Source organism: Gymnoscopelus microlampas (genome assembly GCF_963454915.1).
Source record: "Gymnoscopelus microlampas genome assembly, chromosome: 22".
Lineage (NCBI taxonomy): Eukaryota > Metazoa > Chordata > Actinopteri > Myctophiformes > Myctophidae > Gymnoscopelus > Gymnoscopelus microlampas.
In genome coordinates this window covers 8,870,340-8,893,846 of record NC_139959.1, presented here as the reverse complement: position 1 = coordinate 8,893,846, position 23,507 = coordinate 8,870,340, and the positions used below count along the sequence as shown (strand labels likewise).

General features: G+C 43.0%; 1 protein-coding gene across 3 annotated transcripts in view; it reads left to right on the top strand.

Moving 5' to 3' along the window:
• cacnb2a (calcium channel, voltage-dependent, beta 2a) overlaps positions 1 to 21,765 on the top strand; it is a 117,733-nt gene extending 95,968 nt beyond the window's left edge. For all 3 annotated transcript variants that reach the window (XM_084049001.1, XM_084049000.1, XM_084049002.1), the window contains 7 exons: positions 3,846 to 3,926; positions 6,838 to 6,896; positions 7,979 to 8,088; positions 11,418 to 11,569; positions 12,833 to 12,928; positions 15,407 to 15,577; positions 20,694 to 21,765. In XM_084049001.1, coding sequence (XP_083905127.1) covers positions 3,846 to 3,926; positions 6,838 to 6,896; positions 7,979 to 8,088; positions 11,418 to 11,569; positions 12,833 to 12,928; positions 15,407 to 15,577; positions 20,694 to 21,539 — 1,515 coding nt within the window. In that variant the 3' untranslated portion in view covers positions 21,540 to 21,765. The remainder of the gene's footprint in view (positions 1 to 3,845; positions 3,927 to 6,837; positions 6,897 to 7,978; positions 8,089 to 11,417; positions 11,570 to 12,832; positions 12,929 to 15,406; positions 15,578 to 20,693) is intronic.
• Positions 21,766 to 23,507: the final 1,742 nt, after the last annotated feature.

Genomic DNA, 23,507 nt, shown 5'->3' with positions numbered 1-23,507 from the left:
GACACAACATGACTCATTTTTCTTCAGTCAATTAACAATTATCGGTCATCCAAAGGGGAATCCTCCCTAACCAAGGAAGATATTAATCTTCTGGGATTCAGGCCGGGCTACTCTACTACACAAGAAAACACTGATGATTGGAAAAGTTATAAAATATTGTGTACACTCTCACTTCTTAAAATGCATATTGTGATTTTAAGTCTCATCTATGACATGCCCAAAATAGGGGCGCACCAGGTTGAAAGTGGTTAATACAACTTGCAATCGAGAATCAAGAGGGGAAACAGTATTTAGGCATTCGGGTGGCGCAGTGGTAAAGACCCTGCCCACCACCACGAAGGTTGTGGGTTGGAATTCACCGTGGTGCATCCGGCTTTGTCGAGCGTCTACTACACGAACACAATTGTACCGTGTTCGGGGGAGGGAGGGAAGCCGGGCGGGGAAGGTGATATTGGTCATTGCACGTATTCTGACGGGCTGGGGTGGCACCTGTCAGTGCAGAGTGTTGGGCGGGAGGAGTATGACGAAGGCTCCATGTCCTCCTGGTGGGGGCTCCTCGCTGGCAGGTGAGACATCTAGCAGTGACAACACAGACATGTGTGTGGGGAGGAATCAATTGGCATAACGACTAAATTGTGGAGAAAAAGGGGTAAAACAATAATTGGCTACTCTAATTTTAGAAAAGAAAAAAGAAGAGGGTATACAGTATTTATCAGTCACTCACTCACACACACAGGTACAAGCTGTGATATGCTGGTGTGACAACTTAGCAGTCCCAGTGGGGGGTAGAAGCCGCCCTCTATTCGCCTTCATTTTCCACAGGTGTCATTGCTGTTTCCTGCAGAGCTTAGACCTTGCTTGCACGATCATGCCCGGTCACCGCTGCAGAGAGGGAACACATTGTTTGTTCCACCAGCGCTCTCCAGAGTTCTCATAACTTTGCACCCTTTCAAACATAGCCGACCTCTCTGTCACACGGCTAGGTGTGGACCCAAACTTCATTGATTATGAATGAATAACTTAAAGCTGCACTGTAACTTTCCTCTTCTACCCCGGGTTTGAACCTGGGTTCCTGCTTAAGCGCTGACATTTTTACCATTGAGCTAATAGAGCCTGCCTGTTTGCTCGTGGGGATAAATTGAATCTTGACCTTCAGGTCAGAATTCGTGTCAGATCATGTGTCCACAGTAGGTGAGACATGACATTTGACACGATCTAAATGTCTCAATAGAAAAGCAGCGAGACAAAATGCAACAACCCCAATTGTATAAGTTATATTGTATTAACCCATTCAATCCGGCAACGCATCTGTGTAATTTTATATTTTAGCTATAGCCATTATTTTATACTTTGGCTATATAAAAATAGCAGATATACAAGCTCATAGCGCGGCACCGAGTGCCACGCTATGAGTTTGTAGATCTGCTATTTTTTTTAAATAATTACATTTTGTGCAAATCTTTTAATATTATATTCAATTTAGTTGTCCCAGTGGGGGGTAGAAGGCGCTCTCTATTTGCCTTCATTTTCCACAGGTGTCATCGCTGTTTCCTGCAGAGCTTTATACAAAGATTGTTCATTTGGGCGGTCCTTTGGGGGGGGGGTTCCAGGGGGTCCCCAGAAAAAGTAGTTAATGTAGCATCCCAATCATTTTAACCACTTTATCCATTTATATGTTGGCCATTCCAAGGAGGGGTGGGGGGGGGTCCCCAGATAATTTAGCTTAATGCGCAACATTGCTTTCACACTCAACTGTAAACAAAACAACATACAGTATAAGTGTAGGGTATCTGCACATTTCTAAAGTGACAATTTAAGGACTTTTAAGACCTTTTTGTCCGAATTCTCAAATATTACGTAAGACAATTACGCAGTGCAAGCCGTTGTGCGCTTGTAGTTCGGCTATTTTCACAATATTTATCTGTGGAACCTAGTCAAACTGAATGTAGTGCTTGTCAGGGTGGGTGGGGGGTCATGAAAAATGTGGGAACTTGGGAAATTTGGTAGAGGTAAAATGCTCACCCACCACCGCAGATACGTGGGTTCAATTCCTGGCAGCTGTGCCCCATCATTTGGTTGGGTAGCAGATATACAAGCTCATACAGTAGCGCGTCACTTCGTGCCACACTATGAGCTTGTAGATCTGCTACTTTTCTTTTTATATTGAAAATGTGTGCACATCTTTGCTTCCCGAGGCCCTTGGAACAACATATTTTAATTTGGGGGTCCTTGACATGTTTTGAGCACCACTGATATAGCAACATAAGTTTTTCAGAAAACTGTTTTAGATGATTTAGAAGACATTTGTAGAATTGGCCTCAGGTCTTAATAATTGGTTAGAATAAATTGAAGCATGCTTTTTCACATTCTATCTGCTCTGATTAATTTTGTGCCTTATTGTTTTTCCTTTTTATTTCTAATTTTCTCACAACTGTGCCTACAACTGTCCTGGGGAATGAGGGTGGGGGGAGGGTGGGATAGGGGTATGTAGTATTGTACTGTTTGTCTTTTGTAATACGATTTGATTTTTGTATGTGCAGTATGCTTGCCCTTGGGCCTTGTACTTAAAAACTAATAAAAAGATCTTGAAAAGAAAGATTAAATTGAAGCTGTTACACACTGAGCTCCCATGCAGTCCTAACTAACAGTGCTGTCTCTCTTTCTGTCGTAAGCTGCTGTAGATCTTCTACGTGTGTTTTCCCCTGTCTGACTAACCTCTTCCTGTGACATTGCTTCCAATAGAGCACCGAAGTCTAACGTAATTTACACATCCTACCTGGGTCACGTCCCCCCCCCCCCTCCTCCCATTCAGAATTCCCATAGACGTGTTTAATATCGCGGCATATACGAACTGTGTTCCAAAAATAGACAAATGAGCCCGGCGGTTTGACTGACGGCAAGAAAACGCTAACGCTACCGACCGCCGAATTAATACAACTTTCGGAGCAAATATGAGTGACTGACTATCCTAAACGATACAGAGCCACCTACCTTGCAATATCGCTGGGACAGTTTGTTTATTTTTGGACCACAATTCTTATATGAGACGATTCTAAGATAACACAATATTTTCCTTAGAGAAATTACTTCCCTGACCCAGGGAATGAGTGAGTGACGTCAAGACTTCTGCACTCTATGGAATGCTTTGATCACACTGATGACGAAGGATATGAGTGAATCCGTCTCAACATTCCACAACTTCCTCAAATTCCATTGTCATTGTCACAGAGCCTTCTTCTTTTCAGAAGTTGCATTACGATTTTCATCCACAAGAGCGTATCGTCGCTGTTGGGTGTAAACCTTGTATGTCCGAAACCGTTCCTTTTTTTTACATTTTAAAATAGTGAAAATAGCCGAGCCGACCTACATGCTCACAACGCGTCACATCGTGACACGTTGTGAGCGTGTAGATCGGCTATTTTCACTACTTGTGTATAGAAGTAGGGCATTCAATTCACGAAAAAAACAAACAAACATTGAAATGTGGAGATACAAGGTTTCTGCCGGACGACAACAATATTAATGTTGACTTAATAAGACCCCCCCCCCCCTCAAATCCAAAGGTTTTTAGTAGCATTTGTTATTAAAAAGAGAATCTCTTTTGTTTTGTTGGGAACCTTGTTGAGACCCTTCACTTCATGTTTTGTGAAATGTTCCAGCCAAGGCACAGCCAAATCCGGAGTGATAATTTAATGAACCTAAAGGGTCTCAGAGTTGAAGTAACACTCCAGACTTACTGTGTACTGTGTTTAAAATAGCTTTTTTGGCCCCCCACCCAGAAGTGTTCCATTGTGATGTTATGTTGACTGTTAAAACCTTTTCTTGCCTCTCCTTGCTCCCTCCAGACGGAACACATTCCTCCATACGATGTGGTGCCTTCCATGCGGCCCGTGGTTCTGGTTGGTCCGTCTCTGAAAGGCTACGAGGTACATCGTAAAATACTTCTCTGACACCTCCTCCATGGTAGATAATCTCACAGCACACGACAACAACACAGATACTGAGATACACTAGTTCGTCAAACAGGAAATCATCAGCACTATTCAGCTTGGTCCAGAGAATAAAATATACTATATATCGTCTCTGTCGGATGGAAACCTCATCTCATGTCCAAAACTGTTACTTTCGCGCCACGTTTTGAGCTTGCAGATCTGCTACTTTTGATGTATAAATATTATATAGTTAATGACTAGAGAGTGAAATGTATAATCTGCCATAACATGTAGATAAAACCGCTCTACGCTGTCTTGTGCGCAAAAATCTTTACTATAGACTCGCAATGTTAAATTTCGTACATACATGTTCACTCTTCAATGCAAGTGAACAGGGCTTCCGTGAGCCCACAACCCGTCGCGGAAGCGACTTCTAGTGGGTTTTGTAGATCGGCGATTTATAAACCGAGCTTACTGAGGCATGAAAAGCACCACAACTCGCTGATTTCTCAACCGATTTACACACGGTTTGGTTTGTATGATACACGATTAAGAATGCTGGCTTTCATACCAAAATGCTTACGTGGATTGTAAAAATAATATAGCCTAACTTATAAAACAAAATAACTATTTGTCTGTTGTTGTTACAGTGAATGGATATGAATCATATAATACAGCAGTATTTTATTAGTGTGGTTGCCCTAACAGGGCACCAGACTATAGTACTCTACCGACTTTATTATTCTAGATAAACCTTTTTTCTATTCGCTACTCCTCCCACAGTTTATTTTTCCCAATTTTGTGCCATATGTCATAATGACCGGCTTCACCGGGAATCCCGTGCTTGTACCTTGCTAAGAGATTGATAGCATAGTTTTATTGATATTGATTTATTAGTGCATTAAATTTCCCCATCCACTTTAATGGAAAAGTGAAAAAACTCAAATTCAAGTATTTTTTTCTCAGAAACCGTAAGAGCTAGAGTTACCAGATTTGGAGGGGAGGTTCATAGTTTATTGCCAAATTATTGAAACTAATATTACACCATTCGGCCTCATGGTGGCGCTATAACAGCCCACTTTACCTTTTGGCCTATAACTCTTGAACCGTAGGTCGTAAAATAAAAATATTTTTTTCCCTAGATTCCTTGGGTCATTACACAACTCCCCATATAGGCCACACCCATTTGCGTCTGGATAGATGTTTTGATATTGATTTATTAGTGCATTAAATTTCCCCATCCACTGTAATGGGAATTGCAAAAACTCCCATTCAAGTATTTTTGTCTCGGAAACCGTAAGGGCTACAGTTACAAGACTTGGAGGGGAGGTTAATAGTTTATTGCAAAATTATTTAAAAAAGTATCACACAAATCGGCCACATGGTGGCGCTATAACAGCCCACTTTACGTTTTGGCTTATAACTCTTGAACCGTAGGTTGTAAAATCAAAATGTCTTTTCCCCTGGATTCCTTGGGTCACGGCGCAACTCCCCATATAGGCCACGCCCATTTACGTCTGGATAGATTTTCTACTAGTGATGCGCGGGTCGGGTTTTTTCATGACCCGCCCCGCCCCGCCCCGCGACGGAACCCAACTCGCCTCAACCCGCCCCGCGAACCCATATATAAATCTACGGCTCAACCCTCCCCGCGACCCGCGATTTTTTTTTTATTCTGTAAAATCATGGTTAGAAAATAATCCCCAAGTGTATTCAAACTGTTTTATTGTTAGTATTCTTATTCTTATTAGGAATAAAGACAAAACAAGAGCATGTTATTATTTTTATTTTTTTTGCGTGTGAGAGCGCGTGACCCGCTCACCCGCAGCCCGCACAATTTTCTCCGAAATTCTGACTCGACTCACCCGTGCCGCGGGTTGACCCGCGGGTCCCGCGGGTTACGGGTCAACCCGCGCATCACTATTTTCTACCATTTTGAATTTTCTTCAAAACACACTTTTAGCTCCTCCTCCCACATATTTTGTCCAAATTTCACAAAAATCGGTACACATGATCTCTGGGCCCATGCGGTAAACATATCCAAACGGCATTTTCATAGTCCTTACCGTTCGTCCGTAAATGGCTTCCAAATTTAGTGGGAGGGGCCTGTTTTACCAAAAATGCCAGAAATCACGAACGAAACGTCCGGTCAATCCCAAATTTAAATCACATGTCGAGGGTTGTTTACTCAACAAATTCCCAAAAGCATTTCCACTTTGACCCATAGGGGGCGCCACAAATTTGCAAAATGTAACCATTTGACACAAAAACATGATTTTTTGAGGGATCAGTTCTCTCAAAAAGAAAAGCAAGTGATCTCAGGAGTGACATGACGATGTCATCGGCCCGCTACATGTGTGGGAGGGGCCTGTTTCTTTAGTGGGAGGGGCCTATTTCCTAAAATCAAAACGGCACGCGTCACAAACGGGGGATCCGATCGGCACCGAATTCGCATCGCGCGGCCTCCGACGGTATTCCTCCAGGCGTACTCCTCGAGTCCCGGCGGCTGCGACCCGCGACCGGCGTCGGCGCAACCACACTTTGCAATTGCCCTGAATTGCGACGCGTCTAGTTATTAGCCTATTTTGTACAAAAAGGTGTAGTACTTAATCATAATGTTTTGCTCATAATGCCATAACTTATGTCTGTCTTTCACAAATGAATGCCTACTACTAGGGCAGGGCCTATCAAAATAAACTAGTGTGATAACAATATAGTACATGTTATTGTTGGCTTAATTTTTGGTGTAGCACTACTTGGGGAAAAATCCACCAGCCGCCACTGCTTTTGAGACTTGTGTGTACACATGGTGATGGCAGCATACATCATGCATGCATAGGGGAAGCTTGGGGTTGCCATCTCCATAGTTTCTCAAAATGGGACTTTTTTTGTTTTTTGTCCACAGGTGACAGACATGATGCAAAAAGCACTCTTTGACTTTTTGAAACACCGATTTGAGGGAAGGTAAATTTCAACCCTAGACTTCTCATACCATTTTATATCCCTCTTTCCCGCTTATTCTCTCCCCCTCTCTCTCTCTCTCTCTCTCTCTCTCTCTCTCTCTCCCTCTCTCTCATACTAGATAGGCTGGTATTTAGCTGTCCCCTGAGGTTTTGCAGAGGGGAGTGTGTAACAAGTTTGTTTGGCCTGGAGATGTGTGCAGCTTCTTTAAATAGGCCCTCTCCATGTCCTTAATAGGCATTAGTGGGCCCTGGAGCAGTGCAGGATGGGATTCTCCTCACAGAGTGTTCAGTCCCTGAGTTTTTGGTCTCTGTCCCGTCCACCCCGTCCAGAGCTGAGAGGCCATAAAGTTACACAACATACACCACCCACATCCACTCAGCTCATCGGCAGCTGCAGTGAATTCTGTTCTCCCCCCTTTTATCACTCCTGGCAATATGATTTAACACACTGTTTCTCAACCTTTTCAGGCCTTGACCCCCAAAATAATCCTATTTGAACTGGGGACCCCCCCCCCACCCTGATAAGCACTTGGAATGCAGGAGTTGAGGCTTTTGGTTTGACTCGGTTCCACAGATAAATATTATCTAAAGGTCATTAAATTGTCACTTAAATGTCATCTGGGGACCCCCCCCCCCCCCCCCCCAAAAGGTTGAGATTCACTGATTCGAATCCCCATCTGATTTTTTTTTACCAGGGACCCCATACAAGATGTATTTTATGTTATGTTAAAATGTTTCAAAAATGTTTCCAAATTTGTCAAACTTTTTCACAATTTACAAGCTCGCAACACGAAGCATTGTGACGCGTTGTGAGCTTTTCAAATAGCCGATGTATATAAGGTTAAAGTGGTTATTAACTCATTTTGCTGGGGACCCCCTGGAGACCCCTCAAGGACCCCTGATCTAACAAACCCACACCTCCTCTCCCTTCTCCCTCTAGACTGCTCTGCTCATCCTGATCGCTATTGATCTGCCACAGTTTCTCTGTCAAAGTGTTTATGATGTTCATGTAGTGGTTAAAATCATCATCATCCTCTCTGGGTAACCAAGCATTTGTCCGTGTTTCTTTCCTCTGTTCCTCAGAATATCGATCACTCGAGTCACGGCGGACATCTCTCTTGCCAAACGTTCGGTACTGAACAATCCTAGCAAGCACGCCATCATAGAACGCTCCAACACACGCTCAAACTTGGGTAGGTTGTTCCAGAAGAAAAGAGACTGCCTGCCTTTCCAGTGATTTAAAGTAACTAAGCACATTTACTCAAGTACTGTACTTAAGTAAAATATTTTTTTTCTTTTTACTTTCTTCAGTATTTACAATGTTAAATACTTGTACTTCTACCCCACTCCAGTACAAGTATTTGAAAACTTAAGTTACTTTTTAGATTTCAATTTTTTTATTACTAAACATACATTAACCACTTAACTCATTCCCTGCCTAGAACGACTAAAACGACTTTAAAAAAAAAAACATTTTTTTTTTTTTATTTTACTCAAAGACCAAGGAGATATGATTTTTCGAAGATCTAGACTCCCATCCACTTCCTTGTTAACTGAAAACTTATAAAGTCTGTATCTCGGCTCCTGAGTACTTTTTTTTTTCAATGAAAAGTATTGGCAGTGGGCAAACGCGGCCAGAAATAATTCAGGCAGTGAATGAGTTAAGCTCGATCTATACAGTATATATTTCATACAAGCTCACAACTCGTCGTAGATCTGCTATTTTCAAAACATTCTTATACATTTTGAAAACTTGAAATGGGACATTCTGCATAATGAGTACTTTTACTTTTGGTACTTTGGTAGTATATTTTTGATACCAATACTTTTGTACTTTTACTAAAGTAAATTCTGAATACCAGTATATACTTTTACTCAAGTAAAAAATGTGAGTACTTCTTCCACCACTGCCTGCTTACGTCTGCAGGGTTTGATGCATAATGTTTTTCAAGGAAAGCAGCTCATATTATGCAAAAAAGGAAGGAAGCAATTATAGAAACTCTAAACAGTGGTTATGTCAGAGCCAAGAAAAACCCAGAGTGGTCTTTGGGTCGTGAGTTAGGTTTCTGTTTGGAATGAGAGATAGTGGGGGAAAAGGTGGGGGCGGGGGGGATCGAAGCACGCCAGATAACAGGGGGGAACAGTGCCAAAGTATATTTGCTTTAGTACAGGACAGTTTTTTGAGTATCTGTACTTTCCTTGAGTATTTTTGGATACTTACATTTCAAAGACAAATTATAACTTCGACTCCACTACATTTCTGGCAAGGGAAAAAGTACATTATGAATTATAGAAAAAAATAGCAGATCGGCACAACAAGTTCTGCTTTTTTCACTATTATTGATGTTTTTTGAACATTTCTGGGAAAATGTCAAACATTTTATGCGCCAATGCATTGATATAAAATAGAAAATGTACTTCGTAATTTGTACTATTGAATACTTTACTAAAGTAAAGTACTCAAGTACAAATTGGAGTTGCCAGATAACAAGTCCAAGAATGGTCTCATTTGAACCAAGGGGTTGATTGGGGTCGAGCTACGATTACAATCAAACGCATTCCTGAGTGGAGGTCTCACAGAGGTCAAGACCGACGGGAGCAACGGCACTATAATCTTCACATGCTATCACTGTGTGAGCAGCAGATGCAGCACGCAGCTCCAGATGTGTAGACCGCTCCAGATGTGTAGACTCCTCTGATAGAGATGTAGGAGTAGACAACAACAAGTCCATGAACTCTGAGAACCACTGGAATAGAAGCATAGGCGTTCCCTCAAACTTATTTGTGCCGAGGGCCCCCAAATTGATATGTATTTTGGCCGCGGACCCCCATCTGAAAAGGTTTTGTGCCAGGGACCCCCTGAAGAGACGATTTGTGTTTTAAAAAAAACTACGATATTTTTCAAAATATTCAATATTCAAAAATAGCAGATGCACAAGCTCTCGAGCTTGTAGATCTGCTATTTTTGAATGGCCAACGTAATGGATAAAGTGGTTAAAATGATTGTGACGCTGTATTAACTACTTTTTCTGGGGACCTACATGATCATACAACAGTGTCACACAAAAGCATCAAAAGCAGCAGATCTACAAGCTCGGTCCATATTGTCAATGTTTAATGTCACTCCGAGTCAGGACAACGATACCTAAGAGCCTCGGCTACTTGCAGCGGTGCACTGCTGTGCCGAAGAAGAAGTACAGCAAGAATTCAAAATGGACTGCCCTTCTCTTTAAAGATACATCAGGACTGAGACATATTTAAAGCTAACGTTTCACCTCACGTTATTATAAGCTCCAAGCTTTTAACTGGAAGCCTTCTTGAGCGATCATTGTCTTTTGGACTGTGGACTGGACTGGGTGTTGGTTTAAAGCTGCATTATGTAACGTTCCTCTTCTACCTTGGATTTAAACTCTGTTTCCTAGGCAAGTGCTTCAATTTTTACCATTGAGATAGAGCCGGCCTGCTTGCTCAGGGGATAAATGTAATCTTGGCCATCAGGTCAAAATGTGTATCAGATCCTGTGTCTAGGTGAGACGTGTATATATTGTATTAACATACTCTACCATACAGATTGGACAACATTACATTATATTCCTTAAAAAAGTTACATAGTGCCGCTTTAAGTGATACGGTACAGCCTTTTCCATTTCATTTTAAGCTATTATTGTACCATGTAAATAAACCATCAACACAAGAAGTGGGAATAGCATCACTCCAACGATGAAAAGGCTTGACTCAAATGCATTTATCTTTAATCAAGCTACACCAGGCTGACGCGTTTCGGCCGGACCCTTCATCAGAGTAAATGATTTACCGTATCGCATCCAAATAGGATTTGTGTTTGAAATAGTGCAGTGTGTTTGTTTGAAAAAGGGGAAAATCGAGCATAATTGTTTGTGCACCAATTATTATTATCCGGCCTGTGGGTAACATTTTCAGAAACCAATTAATGAGCGTAGCTCTCAGAGATGGGATGCAATTAAGTGTTAGAAACGTTGCACTGTTCAACAATGTTACTGCACAAGAATGATTTCCTATGCTGTGAGGGCTTCTTGGAAATAAATCAACCCTTAGCTGCCTCAGAACATTTTCACGGTTACCTGCATTTACAGTACATGTACAATAATACTCTGGTTCTCATTACATTAGGTCTGGGGACTACCCTGGGGTCAAAATGGACCCTTAACCGGTCTGTAACTGTGAGAGTGTACAAATAGAACCAAATGGACCATTTGGTTCCATTTGTTCACTCTGAGTTAAATAAACACTGAGGAGTTTACAGTGCAGACTGAGCTCCCAGAGATAAATAACAATTGTGTCAATTGGGAGGTCTGTGACCTGATCTTTATCAAATTGAGTCCTTGAAATTGAAGAGGTTGAGAATCAATGCAGTAATACATTTTCTCTCTCACCCGAAAGGCTGGTCACATGGCGTATTTTAGCATCAACCCTGTAACCTCACACGCCCTAACAAGTGTGATCTCATCTCATGCACGTGTTGACTCCTGCCCTCCCCTTTCAGCCGAAGTCCAGAGTGAGATCGAGCGGATCTTTGAGCTGGCTCGAACCCTGCAGCTCGTGGTGCTGGATGCTGACACCATCAACCATCCGTCCCAGCTGGGCAAGACCTCCCTGGCCCCCATTATCGTCTACGTCAAGATTACCTCCCCCAAGGTGAACACTGTGAAACCATATGTTGGCCTTTTGTAACATCTATCTGTCTGTCTGTCTGTCTATGAATTCACTAAACCTGCGTGTTTTTCGTCTGTCCTGGGCGTAACTCGGGCACTTTCCGACCGAATTACCTCAAACTTGCAGTGTATCCCCCAAATGGCCTGGGGGTGTGCAATGCAGAGTGGCAGTTCGGTTCGGTTGGACGGTTTCTGTGTCTGCGTAGGATACATCGAATCTCTGTGTGTTTGGGTGTGGGTGTGGGGGGGAACTGGCTTCAGCCAACCTGACCCATTGGCTTACCTGAGTTACGGATTACCTGAGTTTTGCCTCACGTTTATGCCGCTTCGCCAATGTAAGTGGCAACGTGTTCAATGGAACTGCATTTGCGTATGACCATGTACATCATCAACACGATGTCAGCATTTTCTGACGACGTCATCGATCGGTCGTAAGTTAGTGTGTACTTTGAGAACGGGTGCAACGGGTACTGATTTACATCGTTCCCGACTTTGCGCTCAAGGCGCCACGGTTGGTCTGAGGACAGCCCAAAGTTTAGCGAGAGAATGAAGCAATAAACAAACAATGGTAGAGGTCTCCGGGACACATACTCTTTGACACGGAGGGGTGACACAGGAATGGAGAATGAAGGTAGCTGAACTGAAATGTTCCCTCTACTTATGTATATGTCAACTCCACTGCTTTATGAACGTCCCCAGTGCATTTGGTTGCCCCTGTGTATGGATGACCTGTCATTGCTTATATTGGTTTTCTATAACAGAGCAGCTCCCCAGCCGCTGAGCTTTTAAATACGGCCTGACAGCTTTGACTGCCTACCTCAACGAGAGAGAGAGAGAGAGAGAGACTGATTCATCACACTGACCTTCAGCCAGGTGTAAATAAGGCTCATGATTCAGTGATCAATAAAAAGGCAGACATTTGAGTAACAAGGGAAAATGAAAAAAGTATAACCAGGGAGGGGACGTGACACGCAACCTTTAAATCGATGTCGGCCCGAATCACAGTCAACCGAACGGCTCACTTGAATACTGAACAACAAAACTGTTTAGCTCTTTTCGTCACTCGAGGGTTCATTTTGTCGCGGCGCTGGTGATGTGTTGACTGGTCAACTATGAATAATCTGAAACCGAAACAAGCTGTGAAACAGGGACGGAAAAACACAACGTATATGGGGATGCTAGCACATGGTTGTTGAAGCATTGATGGTGATGATGACTCTGTCACCACTGTGTGTGCCCTCCTCAGGTCCTGACCAGGCTGATCAAGTCCAGAGGGAAGTCTCAGGCCAAGCACCTCAACGTCCAGATGGTGGCAGCTGACAAACTGGCACAGTGCCCTTCTGTGAGTAGACCACTCGTCTGGGCAGTGGGGACAGCTCACTCAACGGCTTGAGTAGAGTACAGTGTGTTAGAGCAGTGGTTCTCAACCTTTTTGAATTTCAAGGACCCAAAGTGGTGAAAGACTCGCATACCACAAACAAATTTAAGGATGACCCCCTTAGACAGAGACTAGAAAAACATTAGTTTCTTGACTTGCTCAACCACATGCTTAAGTGCTCAAAGTGCATAGAGTGATAGGAGGACAGATGTTTTGGTCACAGTGGTGGAAGAAGTACTGAATTTTCATTTTGAAATGAAGTATCAATGCCACAATGTAGACATACTCTGTTACAAGTAAAAGTCTGGTATTTGAAATTTACTTGAGTAAAAGTACAAAAGTATTGGCATCAAAATGTATTTAAAGTGCCAAAAGTAGAAAGTACTCATTATGCAGAACATCCCATTTCACAAGTTCAATATGTATAAGAAATCTTTTGAAAATAGCAGATCTACATGGGTCGCAAAGCGGCGCGTTGTGAGATTGTAGATCGGCAATTTTCAAAAAGCCAAAGTACAGTATTATATAGGGTTGAATGTTAATTTTGTAATAATATTAAAAATCTGAAAAGTAACTAGTAACTCATGTTTTTAAATAATTGTCGTGAAGTAAAAGTCCAATATTTGTCTCTGAGTAGTGATCTATTTGTAGTGGAGTAGAAGTAAAAGTACCAGTATTGAAAATTGGAAATACTCAAGTTAAGTAAAAAATACCTCAAAAGGTAAATATACTTAGTTACTTTACACCACTGGTCACGATGGTTCCATTTGTACACTCTCACAGTTACAGGCCAGTAAGTGTCCATTTGGACCCCTGGTGGTCCCCGGACCCGACTTTGAGAACCAGTGTGTTAGAGTAATGGCAGGGTTCGTGTAAACAACGTTGTCTTAGAAATACTTTGGTTGCTGGCTAATAAATAGTTGATACTGTGTAGACTGTAGAGGAATGTCTTGAAAGACATGCCATCTCGTGCCAGTTCTATTTCTGTTCTGTCCTATTATCCACTTTGATATTATTTAAGAACATGAAGCAAATTCTACTTTGATATTATTTTAGACCATGAAAAAATAGCAGAATTCTACTTTGATATTATTTTAGAATATGAAGTGAATTCTACTTTATATTATTATAGAACATGAAGCTATTTCTAGTCATAATTTAAATCCAGTACAGTGCATATGAGGCAGATTCTACAAATCTACCTTTTCATGCCTAAAAATAATATGTATTTGTATGTACCCATCTGAAAATGTTTTGTGCCAGGGATCCCCTGAGGAGAAGATTTGTTTAAATAAAATCTAAATTATAAAAAGAAATTCAAAGACTTTAAAGATTTTTCAAAAATAGCTGATGTACAAGCTCGCTGTGAGCTGGTATATCTGCTATTTTTGAGAACCATGCTGTTCTAAACCACTGTTCTAAATCCTAAGAGTTTTTGGCTCCAAAACTTTTCTGTTGAAAATGATTTTTTTCCTCAGAATTAATCCCTGGCTGTTGAATTGCACAGGCATTTCAGACATAATGCATGTTTTGAATTTCCAATAAGCCGCTCTCAGCTTAGTCAGTCACTTACGCCCCGATTTTTTTAAAAGAATGTTTTTCCTCTGGTGAAATTAAGCAATATCATCACACTTCACGGTGGAGAAATCACATTAGCAGCTAATGTCATCCAAGCCTACAGTATACCAGGACGTTGTCCCATTCGTCGTTCTTAAAGTGGGGTCCGGGGCCCCCCAGGGGTCCTTGAAGGGGTTCCAGGGGGTCCCCAGCATAATTAGTCAATATACTGTAGCATGAAAATCTGTTGAACCACTGTAAACCTAGATACATCCGCTATATGAAAATAGGCGATCTACAAGCTCACAACGCGTCGCATCGCAAAGTATTGTGAGCTTGTAGATTGCCTAATTTCTAAATAATCTTGTGGGAAATGTGAATATTTTGGAAATATTTTAACATGAACACAAAATCTTAAAAAAAAGTCTGCGGCCAAATACATAAATCAATTTGGGGATCCTTGACATGAAAAAGGTTGAGGACCACTGCTTTAATACTCTCGTAGTCTCGCGTAGCGACTATTCCACAATCTCCGAATGCTATATAGAGTCTGGAACTACACCTCCCAAAATCCGAGACGGGAAGCTGTCATCCGTTCACAAAAACATATCTTTACATTTAATGTTTTAATTTCCATTTCTGATAAGCAGCAAGCTATATATGCTTAGATGATTTTTATTTATATTTGGATAAATTTGCACGACTCTAAAGACTAAACGGAAGCGGGGAGGAGGCGTCACATCCGCTTTATCGCTTGATCATTTTCAGAGCTTCCGTTGCTCCAGACTATATGACGGAAGCATTAGAAAATTGTGGGAGGAAACAGTCTGGCCGCGCGAGACTAACTCTCTCATGGCCCCTGCCCCCCCCCCCCCCCATTCGCAGGAGATGTTTGACATCATCCTGGACGAGAACCAGCTGGAAGACGCGTGTGAGCACATCGCTGACTACCTGGAGGCCTACTGGAAGAGCACCCACCCCAGCAGCTTAACATCCTCCAACCCTCTGCTGGACAAGCTGGCCTCGGCCGACCTCGCCTCGGAGGCTCCTGTGCAGGTAACCAGGGTTATTATAGTTGAAGCGGCACTATGCAGTTTGGGGTATCAGTGGCCACTTTGGACACAAATAACATGGCAGTCAACGTCTTTGACTTCATAACCCAAGAGTCGCTGCAAGCATGTCCGGCGAGGACGCGCTGTGATTGGCCAGTCTTCGCTTTGACTGGCCTTGGTGCCTTGGCAAATGCCAGGATGAAACCCATTGGCCCTCATTTATCAATGGATTGTACAAACCAGCTTAAATTCGAGCCCAGGAATGAGCTCACGCCCACGTCCACGTGGGATTTATCAAGCAGGTGTGCCATGTCAATTCTAGCGTAAGATTTGTCCGCTGTTGATAAATGTGGCGGAGCCTCGCCCCACCTGTTTTTCAACATGAAGCGGAATACGAACGTGAAGAGGAACTTCTCTGAAATGTGCCCACCAATCATCTCCGTGGATTCACACACAGCTATACAGCACACACGCCTATCATCTCCGCGGCATGGCACTAGCCCCATTAAGAACTCTCACACCGCTATACAGCTCCGAGATGCAGAGGTCCTACACCGAGGTCTCCCAGAATCGGTTGAACGGCCGCAAAGGGTCCGCTGTTTACCCTTTTCGCCACATCGTATCCAAAAACTAATGGTAGATTTCAAAGCGTACAGATGTTTAAGGTTTTGTCCGGCACAAAATATTTTAGGTCGGGGACGAAACTACGTGTTTAAAGTTAGGCAGCCTGTGGCCATGTTTCCCATTGTAGCCGAACCGGGAGCAGTACTAGCACCGGACGTAGGGGGTTTTCCGGGTTGAATGGGAAACATGGCCACAGGCTGCCTAAATAAGCGATTTAAACGGGTAGTTTCGTCCCCAACCTAAAATATTTTTGTGCCGGAACAAACCTTAAACATCTGTACGCTTTGGAATCTACCATTAGTTTTTGGATACGATGTGGCGAAAAGGGTAAACAGCGGACCCTTTGCGGCCGTTCAACCGATTCTGGGAGACCTCGGCGTAGGACCTCACCTAGGAGCTGTATGGCGGAGTGAGAGGTTCTTAATGGGGCTAGGCATGGCACACGCTATTTACATACACAGGGCACAGACCCGATACCTGACACACACGTCCAATAAGAAAATGTAACACAAATAAAACGACCACATTCGTAACGGCGCAAGTCCAGTCAACTATAAGGTGTCACTATAATGTCAGAAGAAAAATAAAATGTTCTTTTTTAATTCTAGCCATAAGTAAAGATATATCCTTAACAAAAACCTGAATCATGCATTAAATAATAAGTAGCCTACACGGCGTCTGTTTCCCGTAGGCCTACGTTGTTGAATGACACTAATCACATCGTCATGATTGGTATAAGTTTGGGTTTTAATTTAACCACCAAGCAGTGCGTACCGATAGTGGAGACGCACACACTCTGCTGTTTTGCAAAACAAAGGAGTCCTGCGTCCTCCCGTGGTCCGTGACTGACACCACGTTTATTAGATAGATAGCCTGGGGCTGTCATCATGAACGTTTATGGAGTGACTGATGAAGGCGTAAACATTAATGGATGAAGGCTGGTGTGTGGTGGGCTGGCTACCTCCGATCTCCCGCTGCGGTCCCGTGGCCAAAACCCACAATGAAGATCACATGCGCTGGTCACAGAGGCATTCAAGCGTTGGGTTATCTTTAAACGAGGTTGCACATCTCCAGAAAGAGGTAGCCTACTGTAGGCTACCAAAGTTGGGAGACTGCTCTCTCCATGTCATGAAAATATTCCAGCGCAGCGGCCAGCGGTTTCCAAAGTCCTCTCGCATGTATGTGCTCATATGTCTTAACACAGAGCCAGTAAAGCCCTGTTTAAATGGCTGAATGATTAAGCATCTAACTTGTAACATATAAATATGTTATATTGTTTTGAATTGCTCGATTTTAATTGCTTGTACACTTGCAATATCAATTTCATATGACACATCGTCGATGTATGCCTTAACACATTTTTTTTAAACACAGTTTTAGAGTGGATATATGTTTAGATGCCTGTCAGATGGTCAGACAATCTTGGCTTTGCATGTCTACGATGGGACAAACTGGTGTAGACAAATCCTACATGCCCTCAGACCAGCCCTCAGATGCACAAGTCAAAGTCACGGTAGAATGACAAATGACGACAACTGCGGTGATCTCGGCGTACGCCCGTTTTTTTTGGTCTGCGCAAGTTTGATAAATGAGGGCCATTGTCTATATTGTCAAGCCCCTAGCAGGGACCCCCCTGAGTCATTTATGGAAGGATGATTGTTATTGCTTAAACATGTAACTTTATAATTTTGTGGGACATATTATGCTATATAGTTGTTAAAAAGTTACATAATGCTTCTTTAACTAAAACCAACTAACCAAAGCTAGAATTGAACATTTCAGTTAACTGAAATAAAAACAAAAACTATAGGCTTAAAAATATAAATAAAAAAGCGATAACAATCCATGTTACAAAAATAACACTAAAATGAATTAAATGTAAACTAAAACGAAGCCTAAACTAAACTAGCAAACCTGCTTAAAAAAAAACTCGTGTAAACTTGTGTAATTGAAAACAAAATACTAAATGAAAAATGCAAAACTATAACAACCATGGCAGGTACAGGAGGTGCTGTCCAGGCTCAGGGCCAACGAAGGCCCCCTCCCTCCTCCTCCTCCGCTCTGACACGGAGCACAGAGCGGGCTCCAGGGAGACGGGCAGACAGCCTGGACACACAGCCCACTGAGCAGGACAGAACACCACAGGACGAGGAGTAGAAAGTGCCCGAGGGGTTCAGAGAGAGAGAGGAGGGAAGCTGCAGGGCAGAGTACAGTATGCCGTGATGGTTAGAGAAAGTCCAGTAGAAGATGGAGTTTGGGGAGGGAGGTGGGGGGGGGGGGTTGGCATGAGGGTTGAAGCTACAGGACTGCACAATATTGGGACGTTTTGGGAAGTAGGCTATAATAGTATGTCGTTGCTGTCGGGCAGAAACCTCTTATTTACATATTTTACATTTAAATTTACGCCCACTACAGCTACTTCTGCTACTAAAAGTAGCAGAAGTAGCAGATATACAAGCTCGAAATGCTGCACGAAGCCACTTTTGCCAAGTTTTGGACATGAGGTTTCCACCCGACAGAGACAATGTTAAAAATAATTATGTGGTTCTTAAGCACAATTAAGATTTGGGAGAGTTTTTCCATAATGTAACTCCATACATTGGTGAGGTGTTACATCTCTAACAATTATTAGTCTCAGTGATTTTGTCTACCCGTCTGCTGTTTCGCTGAATGGTGGAAGTGGAAGTTCTTTGACTGGCATCATCACTCATCATCGTTAATTAACTTGACACCATCCGGTTGGTGGTTGGGTTAAATTCATCTTAAAAATACGGCCATACACAAAGTATGCCGTGCAGTCCTAATTCAAACCCTTGCTTTTACTCTCACTGGCCGTTCACGTTTGCTTGGTGGTTTGACTTTAACGAAAGCACACAAACCCAAAAAAAACAATAGCTCTAATTACACGACAATGTATCTTGCATCTTCATCATTTGTTGTGTTTTTGCACGTAATGCTTATTCACGTTGGGTCGTTTCAATACATTTTCACATGATCTAAAAATGTGCAATCACTGTCCCTTCCCTCCCCCTGTACCATGTCTCTGTCCACTGCCTTCACAATGGGAACTGTAAGGATGAAAATGAAAATGTTGAGAATGTGGAATTTGCTGGTTTTATGGCAGCTGTGGAGGAGGAGGAAGAAGATTGAGGTTGACGTGTGAATGTTTAAGTGTGGTGAGTGAGGTGACCGTAGTAGTAGACTGACTCCATGGGGTGTCAGCCCTGGTCCTGGAGACGATCAACCCTGAGCCACCTAGACCCAGGGGCTCTCAAACCTTTTTTATTCGAAGGACCCCAGTTTGGTGTGCAATTAGGCGACGGACCCCCATAACTCGGAGATTGTACAAATGGAACCAAAAGGACCAGTGAGGGTCCCTTTGGTTCCATTTGTACACTCTCTGAGTTACATACCTGCAAGTTGGTTCCTAACTACCAATTGAGCACTTTATTGAAAATGAATTCAAAAGCATGAATACACAAGAAAGCCTGAAGGCTAGTTTCCTTTGTGGTGCTTAATAATTTAGCTGGGACCCCCAGGAGCCCTCTCAAGGACACCTGTTAGACCCCCGCTTTGAGAACCACTGTTCTACACTATACATTTTGGGTTCAAATGGCCCCCCTGAATTAACCCCTGAGTTACCAGGGAAATCACCACCTCCAGGACCATAGTCAGCCTTCAATGGACGGCTGATACGTACACTGTCAAATCGCAGAGGTTAATTGACACTCAACCTCGCTGTGTGTGTGTGTGTGTGTGTGTGTGTGTGTGTGTGTGTGTGTGTGTGTGTGTGTGTGTGTGTGTGTGTGTGTGTGTGTGTGTGTGTGTGTGTGTGTGTGTGTGTGTGTGTGTGTGTGTGTGTGTGTGTGTGTGTGTGTGTGTGTGCGCCGTGCACAATGCAAGTGTGTGTGTGTGTGTTTTGGATTTCATGTTTAAGCGTTTTGCCTGTGTGTGCGAATCCAATATGTAATGCCAATAATGAGAGTGAAGAGTGTCCATTAATGGATTCTCATAGCAGTAAAGAGACGGATGCATTAATAATGAGTGTGTTTGATTTAGGTATGCCAAAGTGCTAGCTTCCATTCGTTGCAGCCTGTCGGGCAGACAGTGTTACACAAAAGCACTCCAGTGTTTCACAAAAGTATCATTTTTTTATTTTTTTGTATTATTTTATTACTTGAAAAGTGAAAGTGGATAAGATTGTGATTCTATAAATATTGCACCAATGAAAAGTATTAACAAGAGCTAGTAACGGTTTTGGACATACAAGGTTTATCCTCGACAGCGACAAAATGCTTTCTAACTGGTATACCTAAATGTAATACACCCACTAGTCATCGTATTAGCTGCAGCTGTCTTTACCCTGTTATGACCGGTCCATGAAAGGGGTCCAAAACTGTGCATGGGTTTGATTGTGTTTGTGTGTGTGTGTGTTTACACGTTGTGTGCTGTGTGTGTCTAACCCGTACTAACGTGTGTTGCATTGCTAACCCCAGGGCAGCGGGGCAGAGCAGAAAGGGGATCATAAAGCTCTAGTGGAGAGGACGGGCTCCAGGGACGACCACCAGCATCACCATCACCACCACCATCATCACAACCACCGCCAGAACCAAGAGCAGGCCGACGCCGAGGGCGAGGAGGAGCACGGGGAGGATGAGGAGGAGGAGGAGGGGGGCGAGGGGGAGGTCAACGAGGAGGAGAGGCCACTGAGGACAGAATCGTCCAGGAGACCCAAGCACATCCACCACCGCACCGCCTCCTCCTCGGCCACCAGGACTGAGCCACACAACCACCACCACCACCACCATCACCACCACAGCGGACGCACCAGGGGCCACTCCCGGCAGGAGACCTTGGACTCGGAGACCCCCGAGAGCCGGGAGAGCCGCGAGAGCAGGGACTCTGCCTATATCGAGCCCAGCAGAGCCCAGCAGCTCCTCCGCCGAGGAGGGGAGGAAGAGGAAGAGGAGGACGAGGAGGGGGACGAGGAGGACGGACACGGGGAGGGGCCCCCGGAGCATCAGCAGCAGCGCTATCTGCCCCACCGGGACCACAACCACCATCACCACCACCACCACCGTGGCGGCGGCGGCGGCGGGGGCGGGGGGGGAGCCGAGGAGCCCGGCCACACGCCGGGCCCGGGACACCACCGCTCCAAGGAGCACGAGCAGGACCACAACGAGCGCAACAAACAGCGCTCGCATCACCACCACCGGCCGGCCCGCGACCACCATCACCACTACTACGACCGAGACAGGGACAGGGACCGAGAGGGAGAGGTGGCCCCCAAAAAGAGGGGCGACACGGGGGACTGGGCCAGAGACTCCTACATCCACCAGTGACGGACCAAACCCAAAAATCTACACACACACACACACACACACACACACACACACACACACACACATAGACAATCTAATTTTGATTCACTCCACTTCCTCTTGAAGAATCGTTCTGTTCTCCCGTTGTGCTGCTAAACCCCAATACCCCTGCCCCCCCTTTATGTATGCTTCCTTTGTAAAAGACTGTTGCATCTGTAGCAACAGTAGTATTTTGATTACTGTATGTAGAAACAGATCATATATATATATATATATATATATATATATATATATATATATATATATATATATATATATATATATATATATATATATATATATAAAATATATGAGTGTATCTATGCATAGACGGTTGTTCCTGTGTGGATATGCATGGATATTCTCAAAAGATGCATATTTTAAACCTGTGTTGGATAAAGCATGACACAAAAGCAGAATTTATTTTCTGTACTGAGCTGTGCTTTCTGTGATTAGCATTTTTGAATTTTTGTTTTCTTTTTGCTCACTACCACTTGAATAATGTTCTTCCTTCAGACTACTGCTAGGGTCGACTCGGAGAAGTGGGGAAACCGAAGGAGTTTGATGCTGTATTTGCAGGTGTTCTTCTTGGTTGAATTGTATTGGTTACTTACAGCAGTGGTTCTCAACCTTTTCAGGCCGCGACCCCCCAAAATAGTCTTATTTGAACTGGGGACCCCACACTCTTGGAATTGTAGGAGTTGAGGCATTACATTTAGTTTGACTCGGTTCCACAGATACATATTTTGAAAATAGCAGATCAAGTGTCTTTTTTCTTTTCTTTATTTCTTTTCTTTTGAGGAATTGTAGGCATTACATTTAGTTAAACGGTGAAAATAGCAGATCTACAGGCTTGGCTATTTACAACATTTTTGCCTCTTATATTATTTGGCCAATGTTTGACCGTTTTTTATAGTATAGTTTGTCGATTACTTTTCATGCAGTAATGGTCTTTTTCTTTCCTTTCTTTCTTAAGGTCCTAAGGTCTTAAAAGTCCTTAAATTGTCACTTCACTGTCATCTGGGGACCCCCCCCCCCCCCCCCCCAAAATCATTTGGGGGTCCCGACCCACAGGTTGAGAACCACTGACTTACAGTACTTCCTTTGATTTTAAGGTATGCAACTCTGCGTCAATGATTTCAGATATGTGTTCCTCTTAATGCTGATGTCTCCTCTTGGAGACGCACCTTAGTCTTACCTAACAAGACATAAGATTTCTGAACTAAATTCCTGTCTTACATGCAGTACTGTTCTATTTATAAAGGTTCCAGGAACATTTTATAGCATTGATACAACCTCCGTTTAAGCACTTTTACTGATTCATTGGTGTCAAGTGAAATAGATTTGATATGTCATTGCAACGTATGTATCTTACTCCATGGAGGTTTGTCTTTTATTAAGTTTGACCCATTTTCTAATGACTTTTTCGTGTTTTCATTTCTATTTGACTTCATAGTATAAAGAATGTCAATTCTAGGGGTGCAGTCAGAAATGTTTTCCTCACTGCAAATTCAAGTATATTTGTGATACAGAAACAATTCCAAGGTTTTACCACAAAAAAAAAGTGGTTCTGTGCTCTATTATCATTGCAATTGTATACTTCACTTCAATTCTATACTATACGTTATGGTCAATTTCAAGTCACTAAGCCAACTAGTAGACAAGATGTCAGACAAGTGTGCTCAGCAATGATACTCAAGAACAGGTGTAATTCGCCTATTCGAAAAAGGAAAAAAAAGAAAACCTAGGCTATGGCTGTCCTTTTAAATGGAAAGGTGTGAGAACCCTTGTTTTAAGAGGTCAGCAGTGCAGAACTTGATATCAATGTGACATTTTGAAATTTCACTTTAATATCAATACGTGATCTTGAGAATTTGAGTTGAACATACAGTAGGCATCGTAGAATGAAATTCTGCACGGTAATGTAATCCACAACCAATTCCCCCCAGT